Source organism: Castor canadensis, chromosome 7, assembly GCF_047511655.1.
Source record: "Castor canadensis chromosome 7, mCasCan1.hap1v2, whole genome shotgun sequence".
In the NCBI taxonomy this organism is placed as follows: domain Eukaryota; kingdom Metazoa; phylum Chordata; class Mammalia; order Rodentia; family Castoridae; genus Castor; species Castor canadensis.
In genome coordinates this window covers 117,575,350-117,594,481 of record NC_133392.1, presented here as the reverse complement: position 1 = coordinate 117,594,481, position 19,132 = coordinate 117,575,350, and the positions used below count along the sequence as shown (strand labels likewise).

At 38.4% G+C, this 19,132-nt stretch overlaps 1 protein-coding gene across 1 annotated transcript in view; it reads right to left on the bottom strand.

Moving 5' to 3' along the window:
- Nucleotides 1-19,132, bottom strand: part of Fyb2 (FYN binding protein 2) — a 96,423-nt gene that overhangs the window by 15,022 nt on the left and 62,269 nt on the right. Inside the window, 11 exon segments of the mRNA XM_074080009.1 lie at nt 3,779-3,839; nt 5,417-5,445; nt 6,582-6,639; nt 6,642-6,679; nt 7,907-7,970; nt 9,172-9,212; nt 9,300-9,414; nt 13,773-13,932; nt 15,934-16,036; nt 16,652-16,683; nt 18,775-18,809. Coding sequence (XP_073936110.1) covers nt 3,779-3,839; nt 5,417-5,445; nt 6,582-6,639; nt 6,642-6,679; nt 7,907-7,970; nt 9,172-9,212; nt 9,300-9,414; nt 13,773-13,932; nt 15,934-16,036; nt 16,652-16,683; nt 18,775-18,809 — 736 coding nt within the window.

Sequence of the window (19,132 nt, the reverse complement as noted above, 5' to 3'; positions counted from 1 at the left end):
AAGAATCCAAGCAATTGGGTTCAAATTATGGTCTTATCACTAACTAGCTATGTGAGCTTGGGCGAGTAACTTGGGTAGTAACTCTGTGTCTCAGTCTCTTGTCTATAAAATTTGTACAATAATAGTGTTCGTGTCACAGGATTTCTGTGATAATTTGATGAGTTAATGTATATTAAATGTGTAACACAATGTCTGGCCCACAGTAAGAGGTATTATTTTTGTTATTAATAATATTAAGGATAGGGAGGTTATAACATAATGAAGAAATACTTATTTTGCTAGAAGATATTTAAAAATATATGCAATTGATAAAGGAGCATCAGAATATATAAAGCAAAAAATGATAGCACCTCTGAAAGAAACTGATAAAAAAACTATCCTTATGTGAGATTTCAATCCATTTCTCTCAATTATTGATGGATCAAACATCTAAAAATCCACAAATCTTTAGAAGATTTGAATAAGAGAATTAACAAGTATATGTATTAAACAATTAGCTAAATAATATTTTTCTAATGCATACATAGATCATTTAAGTTGACCATACACTAGGCATGAATCATGTCTTAGAACATGTCCAGGTACTGATATCAACTACTTTCTGAGACCAGAGTACAATGATAGAAGTGACCACTGGAATAGAAAAGAAAGCCTGGAAACAGACCTTCAGCTACATGGAAACTTGACATGACGCCATGGCATTGCAGATCAATGGAAAAATAAGACACTAGTCAATAAATCTTGCAAGGACATTTATCCATGTGGAAGAAAATTTAATTGGATTTTTATTTCTTTATAAATGCAAAACTCAGTTCAGCTAGATCTAAAGGTTAAGTGTAAAAGGCAAAACTGAAACTTCTGGAAAGAATATGAGAGAATATAGATTTGGGAGTAGAGAAAGAGTTCGTTAAAAGATATACAAAACAAAAATCACAAAGGATAAGCTGATAAACTCAAATACATTAAAATTAAGAAAGGGATAAATTCAAATACATTAAGATTAAGAAACCATTGAAAGACTAGAAAGAAAGTTGCAAAGGCAAGTCATGAAGTGGGAGAAAAGATTTGTAATAATGGATATAAACTGACTAAAGAGTGTATTCAGAATGAAATAAATAAAAAACTCTTACAAATAAATAAGACTAGTAACCCAATGGGAAAGTAAGCAAAAGATATGAATGGAGGGGAAAAAAAAAAACCACAAACAGACCTTTTCTAGACTGAATGAAAGACATGAGTATGAATAATTAGTATTAGTATTGAACCTTGTTAGTAATGAAGGTAATGCAAATTAATACCAAAATATGATCTATTTTACACCCACTGAACTGGCAAAAATTAATAATTCTAAATGCTGATTATATGCTGGATTGAGGATGAATTTGTACTACCACTTTCGAAAACAAGTTGGTACTTTCTTATGAACTCATGCTTCCTATATGATTTGTCTTTCTCCTTCCAAGTATATCGCCTAGAAATTTTTTTTCCACATTCACTGGAGACGTGAATAAGTATATCTGTGAGGTTATTGATCACATGTACAAAATTTAGTACTACCTCAACACTTACCAATAGGAGAATAGATAAACATCAGGGAGTTCTGAGTCTAGAGGAGAAGACAGTCAAGAAAACAGACTGTTCCAACTATAAAAATTTTTTTCTAATAAAATAGGATGTACCTAACCCAAACAGATAAAGCCAAAGAATGCTACCTGGGGAAAGTAAAATTTGCATTCATTTTAAATAATGAGGAATAAAACAGCTAATCAGACAAAAAGTATGGCAAAGTATGGAACACAGGAACCATTCTTTTGCTAGGCTTGGTGGCACAGAATTTGGGGGGTGCTGAAGCAAGAAGATCAAGAGTTCAAGGCCAGCCTGGGCTACATAGTGAGACCCTGTCTCAAAAAATAAAAGGGAAAAAAGAACCGTTCTTTGTTCTTACAGCTTACCTCCTTAGACATAAATTTGTATCAACACCTATAAATTTGTATCAACATCTACACAAAACACACACACAGAGGCATGCACATACCCTGCATGTACTTTCAAAATATCCTGTTTTAAAGCAACCATATTCCAATGCAGATATATAGATTAGCTTTTTCATTCATGCATCTAGCTATCCAATCAGACAAGAGTGGGAATTACATCTCTTATTAACTGCTTCATACCCAATATTTAGCACAGTGCCTGGCACAGAGTACATGCTCAGAAAATACTTGCCTAATGAATTAATGAAGTTGGAACAAACGTGAAAATTTAGAAATACAGGACAGCCTTTGAGTTAAAATTTTCCCAGTAGTATAACATGGATTACCAGAAAACAGTTTTAAGCTGGAGGGTGAAGGGTTTTGTGAGATGATCGCATTTGCGCCTTAGAAAGTTCAGCGAATTAACCTCACTGGAGATAAAATGGCCACTCAGGGAGTTATCAGTGATCTAGGACTATGACTGTGCAGTGGGAAAGGAACAGCAAAAGCAGCATGAGAGTTATGGGGACAGAGCAGCAGGGAGGGCCAGCATGAGAAGAGGAGTGAAGGGCAATGTCCAGGGTTTGGGGCAACAGTGTTTACTGCAATAATCATACCATACGGGTTACAAGAAGGAGGTTCGGATGGGAAGGACTGACATCAAGATGTCAGGAGCATCTTGAGCCTTAGATGGAGCTGTCCTTCAGGCTTACCCGGAGCTCAGGGGAGACATCTGACCTGAAAATGTACATTCTGATATCATTTACATAATGAGTATACTGGAAACCCTGGGTGTAGGTGTGAACATTCAAGATCAAAGAAAGGAGCACGGCTTGATGGTTCATTCCTGTGATTGCAGCTACTCAGCAGGCTAAGGCAGGGTAAATTTGAGGCCAGCTTGGGTAACTTAGTGAGACCCAGTCTCAAAAACAAAATACAAGGCTGGAGAGGTAGCTCAGTGGTAGAGTGCTTGACTAACATGCATGAGGCCCTGAGTTCAATCCCTAGTATTGAAAAAAAAAAAGGATATTAAGAACACATAACATTTAAAACATGAGTGGTAAAAATAGATCTCTCTCTCTCTCCCACACACACACACACACACACACACACACACACACACTTTAGGAGTAGTAGACAAAGAGGAATAAGAAAAAATGATAACGTAGAAACGTAGGATAAAGTTGGTACATTTTTTTCCTTTGGAGGATGGCATGATCAACATTTTAAGGCCAAGTGTGGTAAGAATGTAAATGTTTCCACAAGATTTAACAAAAGAGTTATTAATCCTCTTACAAAGCTTAGTGCACTGGCATGATAGGAGCAGAAGTCTAATTGCAGCATACAGGGAAAGATGAATGAAGATGAGCAGGTGACCTTCACTGTCAGCCATGTGGCTGAGAAGAAAAGAAAGATAACAAGTAGCTAGAGAGGGCACACTGAGTCTAAAGAGCCTTCCTTTTTTATAGCTGTTTAGTCCTTGAAAACAGAGGTTCTGTCAAAAAGTCCTTGCTATCTTGCATTTTGCCTTCTTCATGGAGATCATTAAATAAATGTGTTGAGAAAGAATTTCGAATCTCTAGATTCAAAGATGAAATAAAATCAGAATGTGAAACTCTACTGCCACTGGATTACGACCACTGTTGAAGTATCTATGCTATTCATTGTCTTCTCGTTGTAGCAGGGATGGCATATCCATTTTCCATTCAGTCCTCAAGGATCTGGAGAGATGACTCTGATGGCATTTAATAAAGCATCAGAAATTGGGTCAAATGTTGGCAGGGATGACCAGTAAATTGACTTACTTTGGCTCTTTTTCACTCATGTCCACATCATCATAGATAATAACTTCCTGAGACTTAGGTTCTAGGATCAAGATAGGATCAAAATCATGCATTATTAAGTATACTTTATACAAATGCTGGTTTTCAAATTATACACAATTATTCAGGTGTTTTATCAAATCTAATTATATAAATAGGCTGGAACAAAAAGATTCTCTTGAGAAGAAATTTAACTGAGGGATTAAATAGTGAGGTATCCTAGTATCTCAAGTATATATGTGTTCATACCATTACATATATGTCCATACCAATTTGATTTAATCTAGAGTTCAGAAAAACAAGTTTCTGAAAGAATAATTTTTAGACTAGGTTCATATATTTCTGGAACTGGAAAAAACATTTATGCTAGAGAATATTGAGAGGGCCTTTCTTAGTATCCAATGGAGGGAAAAACTTAGTATATAATCATAATTAGACATTTTCAGTATACAATATACACATTCCTTAGCACTCTAAATGAAGTTCCATGCCTTTCAGGTTGGTGCCACTAAAACAAGTTTGAGACTTTTTAATATAATTATTGATATTCATATTCAATCATCCATGATTACCACTTTAGCCATTTTCTTCAACACCTTTAAATTTGCATGGGGACATAAGTTGAATCTTCCTTACTTGAAATGCTTGTGAGCAGAAATTTCAGACTTTTAAATCTTTGGAGTTATGGAATATTTGCAAATATATAATCAGATATCTTGAGAATAGGGATGAGACCCAAATTTAGACTCTAAATGTGTTTGTTTCATATGTAAGTCATGTTTTCACTATAACCTGTTACATGAGGTCAGGTATGACCTTTTCTACTTTAGATGTCAGGTCAACACTCAAAAGGCTTCATATTTAAATTGTGGAATGCACACCTCTTCCAAGTTGGCTGTTTTTTTGTTTTTTTTTCACACAGACCAAGAGTATATTAGGAGACCTGGAATTTTATCAGATATACATAGTCTTTGTTATTTAGTTTGACAAACTCAGATTTGTGAAGTATAATATGCATCTGAACTGCTGAATCAGAGTTAAATAAAAGTTTATGGCTACATCCCATAAACAAAAAACAGTGAACAACAAAACACACAGTACTCTTTTTATTGACAAATTCAATGCATTGGACATGCACAGAGAGCATACTATGTGTCAGTGATAATTTGTGCACTGTGTTTTAATGGCAAAACAAACAATGCTCCAGTGACTCATTTTGATTCAGTGTGTAGGCTGCAACATGTTCATATTCAATTTATTACACCTTAATCAATTGATCTGGCTATCAAATCCATCAATAGGCATGTGATATAATACAAAATGCATGAGATCACTAAAGCATGGCTGTGGGTCCTGAGCCTCCATACAAAGGGAGGCTAACATGTCTTTCTCTGGGATTTTAAGAGGCGAGCATCTACCTCAGGGTGCCTGAGAGACTTTTCTCATCTTTCCCAAGGAAGAAATACCACTGTGTAAGATAGCTTCTGTTATTTTGGTAGACCCATTTTTCACTGAATGTGGGCAGGCAGAAGATTACATTTCTTTTCTTATTCTGCCCCTGAAAATGCCAATGCTGAAAACACCAGTACTTTTGGTTAGCAGCAAGTAAGCATCACTTACCTAAGTCTGGCAGGGAAATGGACAAAGGCCTGTTGATTGACAAAAGACACAAAAAGGTCAACGGCAAAGCCGTGTTCAGAAAGATTAGCTGACACATCTCAGATAGCATATTGATGGCCAGATGTTCTAATCCAGATGATGCCTCTAGGCAAGGATGTGAAGCAACCTCCTGCAACCTTGTTCTGATAACCTGCTCCGTACACACACACTGAGTGACTATACCCCATTTTGTAACTAGATAACTTCAGGCTGCCCCACAGTCCTGACCTTGTCTAGCCAGACGATCTTGTTTCTGTCTGTTCACCTTCTAAGAGGCCCAGAAGATACACTCAGTGTGCCTTAAGTATTCGTGGGACAGAACAAGCTTCAGATGAATTAATGGGGACCCTCTGTGCACACTGCACCCTGGGCTGTTTATGTCAAAGGGGTACCTGTGGGGAGAAATCCAGGCCAGGTGCCCATGCAAGATGGTGGATTGCTAGGTAGGAGAGGATATTTGTTCTAGCTAAATTGCTTGGTGTTCTCACTGCTGAGATCTCACTGCTGAGATCATCACATATAAAGAAATATGACATGATATTTTAAAGCCTTAACTTAAATTCAATCCCACAGGTATTTTTGCAGCACCCACCATGGTCCCCTGTCTCTTCACTGCCAGTTGATTGGGAACCTCGCTGAAGTGTCGTTAGCGGAGGTTACTGTAGAGGGTCCTTTCAGGTCTCAGACTTTGAGATACACAAACTATCAGCAGTGCATCTCATCTTCCCTTCTACACATTGCTGCTCTCAAAAGAGACAAATGAAAACTAGAAGCATATTCAAATAATACAACTGGATTGTAGGGCCAGTGACACATAAAAGGACATAATTGATAATATACTGCTTAGCCATAATGACCTGAATAGATGCCAGACTTTCTGTTCTAGATCTTGCTTAAGACTTTCCCTCTGCCCTTGCTTACAACTTTTTCACATCACTTTTTTTCAAAAGGAACATGTGACTTTCTCATTGGTATCTGTGGGCGTGGTTCACTCAGGGCCTTGGATTTTAGTTTCTGATATTCACTTCACTGTTTCTGAGAACTGAATGGAGAACATCAAGCTGTAAGTCTCCCAGGCCAGCACTGTCACTGTCCTCCAGGAATTGAGGCAAAAGGGACTTTTTACCTTACATTTTCTTTTGACTTGGTTTTCTTCATTTTAAATCTGTCTTTTTCTTTTTTAAGAATCGCTGTAGTCGTCTGAGTGTTTCTTTTCCATCTAAACTAAGAGGAATCACAGGATAAATAACATGACATTGGTGAGAATACTAGAGATGGAAGGCCGTTTTATACAAAGGACCACAGGCTTCTATCTCCTTTCCAAAACACACCCCATTCACAGAAGCACAAGAAAGTGTCTTATCAACCATCATGCTTTTCCTTGCAGAGTTTATGGAGCACTGTCTTCCTTTTAGAGGAGAACATGACTCAGTTAAAAACTGTGTGAGAAATACATGAGAGGAGTTCCTGGCTCCTGAAGTTCACACCACTGAGTTTTGTTTGTTTTTGACTTACAGTAATATAATGACTTCCTGGTTAATAATTAAAACTCTTCCAGATGCTCTTTCCAGTTGCCCTTTTGAGGTTTTTGTGGGCGGGATAGGGGGAAAGGATTGATAGACTTATCCTACCCCATGGCCAGCTCAGGATGCCCTTTTCCCTCCAATCCTTGAACCTCTCACTTTTGACCACTGTTTTTCTTTCCACAAATGTGTGCGTTATAGCTACATTTGACAAACAATGTGTATTTTATTGCCCTTGATAGCAGAGAATTACTAGATATTAAATAAAGTCTAAATCCCAGAGACTGCCTTATTAATTTGTGAAGTCTAAAGTAAATTACAGTATTGTTTTGTTACTGGAAAAGTAACACCAGAATTGAAGCAAGTTTTAGAGATGTTTACTCTCTTTTCTCACTCATTCTTTAATGGAATAGCAAATTTTCCCACTCTGGGAAATGGACTTTTCTCAGAAGAGAGAAAAAGGTAATTTAAATTTTATGGCTTATGTATTTAATTGCCATAGTTCTAAGTTTATATTTTCGTTACTCTTTAGTTAATAACTGTTTTCCCTCCTAGATTGTTGCTTAACTTCTGTTCATTTCCCCTCCCACACACCAGTATAATGTCAGGTAATGTGAAATATTATCGGTCAAAATTTTAGTTAGAATGAGTGAGTCTAGGAGATGGATTACACAATTGCTACATTGCGAACAAGATAGTAAATATTTTTAAAATTGCTTAGAGTACGTTTTAAAGGTTCTCACCACCAAAAATGACTCATACCTAACTACAAATATCTTATTGATCACAGTGTAGAATTACAGTACCTTGTCACTCTTGTGCGTATTTCCTGAAGGATGTGGTGGTGTAGGGGGTCACTTCTTAAACTAGTTTACTAAACACACAGGAAATATCATTAATTTACAAATCCAAGAAAAAAGAAACTCACTCTACTTTGGGGTGGTTGCTCTTTGTTTTGTAGATATCTTCATACATTTCTTCACTATTTTCTTCTGAAATTAAAAAAAAAAAAACTTATTTTTTCAAAGACTGTCTCACTCTGTAGCCCAGGATTCTGTGGGCCTCCCAAGTGCTAGTACACACTACTACATCCAGCATCAGATTACTATTTAGCCAAAAATCAATGGACACCTACTAGGTGCTTGGTATTTTCATCTTTTTTTAGTTAAGTAGTTTTTATTGTACATGTTTTCATAAGCAGATAACAAAAATACATACATCTCTACAAAGGCATGTATAAATGAAAGAAGACTCATTTCCACCCTGATTCCAAGTCTGATCTAGTCTGGCCAAACAACGTTAATCAACAGATTCCTTCCTTTTACCCTCCCTCCTTCCCATATTTATTACATAGTAATTGGAATTTTCTAAACAGGAGACATTGTGCCAAATGCTGGGGATACAAAGGAAACCCAGATACATTTTGAGTAATGTTTCCTTTCATAGCATGGCTTTAGGCTGGCCAACACAGAAGATTCATACATACAGATAATATGCTGATTCAACCCTGGCAATAGGGTCTAATGGAAATAACACTGGATTAAAGAGCTGAATTCCAAGGGTTGAAACTTGACTCTCATAATGAGCATAAAGTCGCTTAATTTCTCTGTACCTCAGTTTCCCTTTCAGAATGAGGGTGTTGTGTTTAACATTTCTAGGGATGAATTCCATTGAAAATTCTGGAATTCTAATGAGAGAACCAACCAGAATAACATTTGACTATCCCTACATTACCTTTTCTTTTTTTGAGTATCTTTTTTTTTTAATTGACAAAAGTTATATATACTTTAGCAAAAGGACTGGGTATGTATGGAGGAAGTGGTAGAATGCTTGTCTAGAAAGTAGGAGGCCTCATGTTCAATGCAAAAAATAAAGACTTTTAGGAAGCCATGAAGCCACTTTAAGTAAAAACATTCCACTAATCCGACTCACATTGTGAAGAGATAGGGAAGGAAGAAATTTCACAGCAAAGCTGCTTTTATCAGAAGTACATCCTTATCAGAATCTTCACCTTCCCTACCCTAAGTGCATCTATTAGCATACACTTTGAGACCGCTTTTCTTAGCTTACCATCACCCCACCCAGTTTATATTACTAAAAATATGTATAATTAAAAGACTCCAATTGCTCATCAGTCACAGAAGTGCTCTGCAGTTCTTACTGGCAGTTTCAGAAATGTCTTCCGATACTCACCACTATCAGAGGCAAGTGAGCTAGACAAGTCCAACTTTGGTCTGTGGGAGAAAGGGTACAAGACCATCAACCTGTTGCCCCTTAAAGTTCCATCACATTCATTTGCTGAGAGGCTGGAGTGTACTTACGCATCTGTCCTGGGGGACTCCACATCATCATACATCTCCTCTGAGAGGGAACTTGACCTCAAGGCCCCAGGGTCTGGGGTTTCTTTAATCACCTCCAAAGCCTTCACATACCCTGCTGTGAGAAAAACAGAGGATGCCCTGAGAGCATTTCATCAGCTGGTATCAGGAAGACATCAACACACATCACCAGCAATGCTGGCACATGATAAAATGTGTTAAAATCGGAAGGTAATCTTGGTGTGTATGATCCTTGGACAATTCACTTCATCTTGTGCAGCCTCAGTTATAACTCTGAGGTTGGGGACAATGATAACAGCACCCACTCTTATGTGATAGTGGCAAGGACTAAATTTATGACAGGTGCTGGTTCCCTAGTTAACCAATAACTCCTTCTCCTTTGATGGTTCTTTAATCTCTGATCTCAAATGTTAAAGTTCTCCTGGGGATAGCCCTGGGATTTCCTCTAGGTCTAAAGAGGATTATCCAGTTTTGTGGCAATTATTTTTTCTTAAAAAAGTTTTTCCAGCAAGTTAATTGAATGTGTTTAAAAATGTATTATGTGTTAATGATGGAATCATCCAGAAGATTGTGTGCCCAGCTAAAAAAACATATAGGACTTGTTTGTCCAGGTAGCTGGCCTGCTAAATGGAGATGCTGGCTTATTTCTCAGAGCTATAAACTTGTCATAACCATAATACTGTCACTTCCCAATCAGTTGGCATAGGCTAATATTTAGGGTATGGGTGATTCAGAGCCATTTTCAGATATGAACTGTTCATCAGAAGAAAGAAGTAGTACATTGGAAAAATAAGCAATAAGCAAAGTGACTTGTATCTGTGAATTAAATGAACCAAACAAGATTTTATTCTCTGCCAAGAAACACGGAGGCTCATCCATCTTAAAGATTGTCAACTCCCAGAGGCAAAAGGCCCTGCCTTTTCTCAAGAAGTTATTGGAAAATTTCCCCAGCATGAAATAAAGATGCTAAACACATAGTTGGGATAATTTTTACTTTGTAATCCTTTCTATTGGCTGAGGCAGATGAGAAATTTTATGTTATTTTAAAAACAGCTTAAACCCTGGTGCTACCAAAAAGAAAAAGTCAAATTGAGGGGGGACTAATATATTGTACAATACTGAACATTAATACCACATGCACTGAGAAGGTGAATAATGTCAAAGCATTTTAAGGTTTTTAATTGTTTATGAAAAGAATAACTATTTACTTTATCCCAAAAAAAGTGAGAAGAGCTAGGACATACTTATCAAATGATATGGTTAAAGAATTGAGAGAGTAAGTCACAGAGTGGGAGAAGATATTTGTATAATGTATATATACATTTGACCCAGAGCTCATAGAGGGAACATCCAAATCTTTTATAAATGCTCTTGTATTCAGAAAATATAAAGTAAAAATCAGTCATTAAAAAATGAAAGAAGAGCCAGGCACTGGTGGCTCATGCCTATAATCCTAGCTACTCAGGAAGCAGAGATCAGGAGGATCATGGCTTGAAGCTAGGCCCAGCAAATAGTTCACACGACCCTATCTTGAAAAAACCCTTCACAATAAAAGGCTGGTAGAGTAGCTCAAGGTGTACTTGTACTGAGTTCAAACCCCAGTACTGCAAAAGAAAAGGGAAGGGGAGGGGAGGAAAAGAAAGAGGGCCAGGTGCCAGTGGCTCATGCCTATAATCCTAGCTTACTTTGAAGGCTGAGATCAGGAGAGTTGCAGTTCACGGCCAGCCTGGACAAATAGTTCACAAGACCCCATCTCCAAAATAAGCAAAACAAAATGGACTGAAGGTGTGGCTTAAGTGATAAAGCACCTGCTTTATAAATGCAAAGCCCTGAATTCAAATTCCAATCCCACCAAAAAAAAAAAAGAAAAAGGAGGACTGGGGCTGTAGGTCGGTGACAGAGCACTTTTCTAGTGTGCACAAGGCCCCAGAGGAAAAGGAAAGAAATGGGAAGAGAAGGGAGAAATGAAAAAAGAAAGAAATATCGTGTTCTGGCTACCCACTCATGTTGAAAATTTAACAGGAAGCCTCTTGTTTCCTTGTAGGCTGTGTGTCTTTCCTATTGGTCTGCTTTTAAGGTTTTTGAGATATTTTCTTATTGTCCAATGTTCCTCAGATTCTTTGAGGTAACAGTATTTTCCTTTTACTCAGTACCAAGTTCCAAATGGGAGATCCCCTTTGCCTAAGAGGACTTGTTCATTCTGCGTTCTGCTATGGTTTGGATAAGTGTCCCCCAAAGGCCCATGTGTTGAAGGCTTAGTCTCTAGCCCTCAGCACTATTGGGAGCTGATAGGACCTTTAAGGGGTGGGGCTTAGTGGGTGTCTTCTGGTCGTGGGGGTGTGCCCTTGAAGGGGCTATTGGGACTACATTCCCTTCTCTTCTTTCTTTGCTTCTCTGCTGCTATGAGCTGAGCAGCTTGTTCACTACACATGCCTGCCATGATGTGCTGCCACAGGCCCAAAGGAAATGGCCATGTGACCATGGACTGAAACCTCTGAAACCACAGGCTCAAATAGACCTCAGAGCTGATTATCGCAGGTATTTGTTACAGTAACAGGAAGCTAACTAACAGTGGGTCCCAACTTTATGCAAGAGTCTCCTATGATAAACTTGGTTTGGGCAGGCCTGGGGACACATCTCTTATCTCTGCACACTTTGAAGACAGGTAGGAGCTTTGGGAATTCCATCTCAGCAAAAACCCCCAGGGAAAATGCAAACTTTGGCACTCACTCCCCAGGGCATCTGCTCTGTGGATGCTTTCTTTACTTCCACAATGCTTTTATTAATGTTTAAAAACATTTGTTCTACACTTTACTCATTTTAATCAAGAGACTGATTCAGATTGTCTAATCCACCATATTCTCAGAAACTGAAGTTTGATTTATTCCTTCATTTCTACACTCAACAAAATTTTGTTTGGTAGCCCCTTTGTGCCAGACAGTGTGCCAGGGTTACAGAGATACAGAAAATAATCATAAATTATTTGGATGTCAAAGTACACACAGATAAACCATGAATTGTATGGAAGACAAGATACAACTTTTTAAAAACAGAAAATGGATGAAGAGACCTAGTAGTTATTTAACACATGAAGAAGATGCTTTATATTTTATTGACAAATGGCCCTAGGAAATAAGTAGCATTATCTCTATTTGTACATGAAAGTAAGTAAATTACCTGAAGTTGCAGGGCTAATACTTAGTGGTCCTGGGTCTCAGAAATGTTTGCCTCCCAGTCTTAATATGGAAATGTAGTCATTTGGTGACTGTTACTGTTACTGTTACTGTAGGAGTGAGGAATCATGGTCTCTGGAGAATGAATGAGAAACAGGAAGATGGACTGAAGGTAAGGCAGGGCTTAGAAGTGACATTTGGGAGAGAGTTGAAAGGTGAACAGGACACCGATAGGTAGAGAATGGGCAAAGACACCCAGAGGAACCCAAGCCAAATTTTTGGGCTACGTAAACACACTGGATGCTCAGGACACTGACACTCTCTGGAGCACAGAATGTGCAAGGAGGCAGGTGTGTGACACAGGAAAGGCCAATGAGACTGGAGGCAGATTTTAAGGGTCTTCAGTTCATCTTATGATTGCTGAAGGTGTGTTCTTCCCATTCTGACTATAACACATTGTAAAACATCAGTGGCTTGCCATGGCTCATCAGCTGAAGTGGGTAACTGTTTTCTTCATCTGCCCAGCATCTACTTCTTTCCTTCTGATAACAGCTGTCTTGTTTTCTTGGGGAATGCTCTTATCGAATGGTATATCATTTGGTAGAACTGACTCTACCCCCAGATCCAAGGGACTAGAATCAGGCAGATTCTACCCTTTTGCCTCCACAAAAATGGAGTCACTAGAGAGAGGAACAAAGTCAGAGGAGAAAAAGTGATATTGAATCCTTGTGATATTAACTGTGACCTTGGATTCAGCCACACCTAGACTTTCTACTTTAATTTTTTGGTTTGACAGAATATGGTTTAATTACTACGTTTGCACTCAAAAGTCTTGGCTAACATGAAGGCAAAATGCAACCTAATAAAGTTACCAAATGATGCTATACACATCCGAGTATCAATGTTATGAAGCCTACAAAGACAATAGGAGCTATAGATATAAAAAGGATCAACCTATCATATGATATACTGTCAGATCTGGTCCCCGTGAAACCTCTGTGAAGTCCCTATTATGATTCCCTTTTATAAATGAAGAAAGTGAACCAGAGGAATATGAAGTCACTTATCACCTAGTTATTAAATATTAGAGTGTAGATTTGAACTCAAGTCCTCAGTTTCTAAGTCAAGTGCTCTTTCCACTACTGCAGATAGCTCACTTGGACAAGTTACTTGGTACGTAATAGATGTTCAATAAATATTTGTGAAGTAAATTACAATCTTGCTCATACTCAGCTTCAAAACAATTCAGTAACAGTGAAGATCAGGAAGAAATGCAACTTACTCTGGCCTTGGGAGTACCTGGCCAGCCTCCTGTCCTCAGGACAGAGTTTCACCTGGATGATGTCAGTCATGACTCTCTGCTTTTCATCTGGAATGCTCCTTCTATCTTGGTGGTCTCTGGTCATCTGAATCTTTCCAGGTGTCCCTGCAAAGTCACCTACCTATAGATACACAACAGGAGACTAAGGCAGGGCTCTGACTTACCCAATGAGTTCTTCGCTTATGTATGCTGTTCTTTACTTATTCATTCCTTATGGATAACAGCCATTTTTATTATTATTTAATGCTATATTATTAGAGACTTACAGTCTTACAGTGCACATTCCATGTCTTTCATTTACTTTCGAATGGCCAATGAATTTCTGGCATAGAGATAGGTAGTCAGGATATAATTGAGCACTGAACACAAGGCAGGCTCTTTATATATTCCATCTCAATTTTCATGACACCCCATGAGGAAAATATTATTAATCCTCTTGATAAAGACTTTAAGGAGGTTAAATAACTGGTCTCTGTTCCCACAATTAGTAATCTACTGATTACTCTGTGCTTTTGACAATAAGGAGACTGGGTTTTCCTTCTCCTTTCCTTCTGTTTGCTTGACATTTTGCCTTTTGTCCACCATTCTTCTGACTTCTCACTTCTTTCTGCACTTCCTCCCTCTGACATTTGTTAACTCCTATCAAAGGTGAGACAACATGTAAAGCTCTGACAGTAGAGATTCACTGGACTGTGTCCTACACTGGGTGTGGAGATGACACTCACAAGGAGTTAGGCTGTAATGTGATGCTGTTTACAGAAGTATTACTTACAGCCATGGAAACAGGAGAGGGAAGTTGGTTCTCTTGGCTAGGATTTGGAGTTAAATCCTAACACCCATCTGTGGCTTTCCTTCTACCTCCTAGCCTTGACACCCAATGTTCCACCCTGGCCCTGGCCCCTGTCTTTCTTAAACAATGACTTACTACATCTTTTGAATTATGCTGCTTTGCAGTAATCTCTACATTCCCAGTCTGACCTAGCCTTGCCTATGGACCTATCCACCAGTTCAGGCCAACTCTACCAACATACTGTTTTAGCCTTATAGATGGTACTGGGAAAATCTGCTGTTGAAAGACAGCCCCACTTCAATCAGGCACCTTGAATGCTGAAGCATAGGTAGTAACCCTGTGGCTTCTATTGTTTAAGCTTACCACCACAGCAGCTACTTTGAAGGGGAAAATGTCCACTCAGGGTGGATGTTAACACATCTACATGTTTACTTTTCATAAAAGGATCAGTGGTACATTTTTATGGTAACTTATATCTTACAAAAAGCTTATGTGTATGAATTGTTTCATTTTATCATCACAAATAAGACAGGATTAGGATGGGAATGGAAATGGTAGGTGGGTAGGGATTCGTACTCGGACTTTTTTAATAGATGGAGAATGGTCTTTGGAGAAGACCAAATTCAAAAATAAGTCATTCTTCTAAGAAGGGCCTTAGGGCACAAAATTTATGGAGCTTCTTACTCTAGGGTTTGAATTTGTCCCCCAAATTTCATGTATTGGAGATTTAACCCCCAAATTCAGATGCTAATGGTGTTTAGAGGTGGAACCTTTGGGAGGAGATTGGACCCATTCAAGCATTATGGGTTATCACAGGAGTAACTGTCTTAAAGCAGCTCTCTCTGGCTTGCTTGGTCTGACTCACCCTCTGCCATGTTATCATGTAGCAAGAAGGTCCTCATCAGGAAGGTCCTCAGACACCAGTACCATGTTCTTTGACTCCTCAGCCTCCAGAACTATGAGCTAAATACATTTCTATTCTTTACAAATTACTCAGTCTTAGGTATTTCATTATAACAACAAAAAATGGACTAAGATAGACAACTTCTGAGAGTGCATACCTTTGTACTTTGTACCCTGGTACAAATGGTACCCTTGCTGAACTTACCCTAGTTCCAATACTGCTTCTAAGGCATCCCTCCTGGGTAACACATGGAAAATGGATGGGTAGAACTCAGCTTTTCCACATTCACTTACTTGATAAAGCACCAACACCCCGCATCTTCTGATTCTGTCTCCCTGGAGAGCTGCTGTCTTAGTCTCTAAAATGTCATCTTGTGAACCGATTCTATACATGTCTGAAATATGCCAGAAAGTTTAGCACACAGATACCTTCAAGGGATGGTTTGAATGTGGATCCTTTCCTGCTTTCTCAGGTTCTAATTCACATGGCTCTTTTTCCTTCATATTTTTATCTTCATTTTCATGTCTAGGACTGAAAAAGTGAAGATGAGAGTGTTGAAATGATGGTATGTTGCTCATTCCTAAGTGAAACTAAAGAGAAAAATGAATTTACACAGACACTATTTTTTTTCAGATAAGGGACCAGGGTCAGATCAACCATACAGATAGCAGATAGCTTTCATGAGTTTCTGCCTGCTCTAGTCAATGCCACCGTGTCAATTCCTACTGGAAATCTATTAAGTCTCCATTGCCTATAGGACATGATCTGGCGCCTACCTCCCTTTCCCACTGCTGACAAATAGAAGACCCTCCTCTGAGAATCTTCCCTTACTTCTCAAAAGTAGTCATACTATGTATTTCCTCATACTTTATTCTACCTTATTGGATTATAATATGCCTACCTATGTATTTATCTTCAATTCTTTATCTTTGCCTTGATGACAGTTTGCTGAGTGCAGCACGGACTACTTTGAGATGAGAGAGGAGGTCAGGGTGGGATCACCAAATGTCTGCTCCTCACCAGGTATTTTACAAGGTGCTGGGGAGAAAGAACCAGACCTGGCACTGGCTGGAAGAGGAAAACTAGCTTGGTCCTGAGAGGGTCAGTGTTTAAACAAGTGATTTCATTTTTGAAAATAAAACTCACCTTAGTTGTTGATGGAGAAAATTTTTCAAAGGCTAAAAGCAAAGAAAAAAAAACAGTCATATTCACAAATCCTTCCAAATTAGGCTCTATTGTTATGGGTTATTTGAAGACTAGATCAAAAGATGAGGGGTGAGGTCTCAGGACATATTCAAGGCAGAGTGACCACAGAAAGTTCCATGTGGAGCTGAAGATCAATCAGAAAAGAAAACAAGTATTTCTGAAGTTATGGTAACACACTTGAGGGCATGCATGATTTGACTTAGACAAATAATTTGTTCTCTGCACACCTTTCTAGGAATGACTCCAAATGAAGAAATGAGTTGTGTGAGGAAATATGCATGTGTGGTATTTGAGCAATGTGTCAGTGCACAAAATTGGCACAGGCAAGTAGGTAAATAGTGCTGGGATTTTCCCTTACTCATAATCAGAATCAGCCCTTTCATGCTCTACACATGGTTTCATTACAATTATGTCCCAGTGATCATAACAGAGCCCCTCATTTATTCAGTGGTCACATATCTGATTCCATTAATTATTTAGAAGCTAGCCAAGAACCCTAAAAAAAAAAAACACACACAAAATAAGCATCCAAAATGCCACAACAAAATCCAGGCCTATAGCTCCTATACTCTCCTTTGAGGTGAGCCCGGAAGGCCTTTGTTCAGGGATTTTACTTCATATTTACATCTAATTCTAGCAAACTAGATATGGCACTGATAGAATGACAAGTCAGATCGACCTTGTTTTAGATCTCTGCTACATTAATTACAGGTTACTTAACTGCTTTGAGCCTTCATGTTTCCCTCTATAATATGGAAGCAGTGCTACCAGCTCCTAGGACAAGTGTGAGGGCTGAATGCTAGTGTGTAATTGTTGACTAGAAGGAGGATCCAACAAAGATGTTGATAACAGGTAGAAATGACAATTGTCAGAAAAGAAAACAATTACAGGAAATAGTTGTGGTGGTTTGGTGTGAAGACTACTAGTTCTTCCAAGAGCATCTTGTAAAAGCATGAATTATGCCCACTCAGATGTACGTTCAAGAGTATCCCAAGTCACCAAGAAAAGATGAAATTGGGCTCCACTTATCAAGCTTAAAAATATTCAATAAAACATATCTGAGGTTTAAAAGATTAAAAATTAAAAATGCTTTCAAGTTGTATTTTTTGAAAGGGATGAGATCTGGTCATTTGGAGAGTCACTGGTGCAGAACAGTTTATTACTGTGGAAGTTGCCAGGTATTAATAGCAAAAATCATACTTTTCCAGTTATAAACTGCATCCACAAATGAACAATTTTTAGCAGCAAGCAGAAGAAAACCAAAGCAAAGAAGATCTAGACTAAATATACTCAGTGAGGAAAGAATAGAAATTTAACTGACCCCATGAAAGCATTAGGTAAACACCTACTGTGTGCCAGAGTCTGTATTAAGTGCTCACATGCTTTGCCTTAGTTCTCACAGTAATTTAGTGAAATAGATCGTTCTCCTTATTTACTGAGGGTCTACTACTGCAGACACAGTAATAAGACACATGCTTCCTGTCCCCATGGAGAGCATAGCATTTTACAGAGGACAGAACTCTAGAGGCTCCAAGAAGTGAAATGCTGAGTTCTAGGAATTTACTGTTCACCTGTGCTTTTACCTTGTGCTCATCCTCACAAGGAATCTGGATGCAGATGCTTTGTTCTTGCATTTTCCAGGTGGGAAATGGAGATTCAGTATCACATAGCCAGGAGCAGTGACTGAGGCCAGCAGTGATTCTGCTTGGGCTGATCAAATTGCTACATCCCCTCCAAGGTGACACTAGCACCATGTCCAGCTGGAGTCAGAAAGTGTGCCTTCTAGGGGCTGGTTGCTTTCTTGAAAGCCCAAGACATACAGATTTGGATTATACCAAAGGACTCTGCCCTCTGAAAAGGCCAATTGGTGCTGGCCACCACAGAAAAGGGACTAGGAGTAGGTCAGACTGTCTCCTCTTACCCCATTACACATTTTTTTTGACTGCTATTACAGGACTCAGAATCTTAACCACAAACCAAAACACTTTGTCTCACAAAGGAAAGTACTTGAAAATCAGTTTTACTCTTAGTTATAATATTGGTAAGGAGAAAAGATACAATACCTTTTGGAGTTCTTCAATTTCAACTTCATAAGTTACTAAAATATAAAATATTTCAAATCAGTTTTATTCAAGATTAGAGTTCACTGATTTCTGCAATGCTCTACCTACATGGTTGGGGAAATTCTGGGATCACTGATCATAGTTTGAATTTCTGTGGGGATTTCCAGGGTGGACTTTATAGTCAACAAAACCATTTTTTTACAGTTGTATGAAACAGTTTTTTGAGTTTCCTGGTTTGGTAAATAGATAGGTACTTCCTGCTTAAAAGAAATCACTGAAAATTACTGGTAGCATGTAGAAGGCAAACTTGAAAGAAAAAAAGGGCTAATAACAGCCTAAATATGCTTCAAGGAAATAT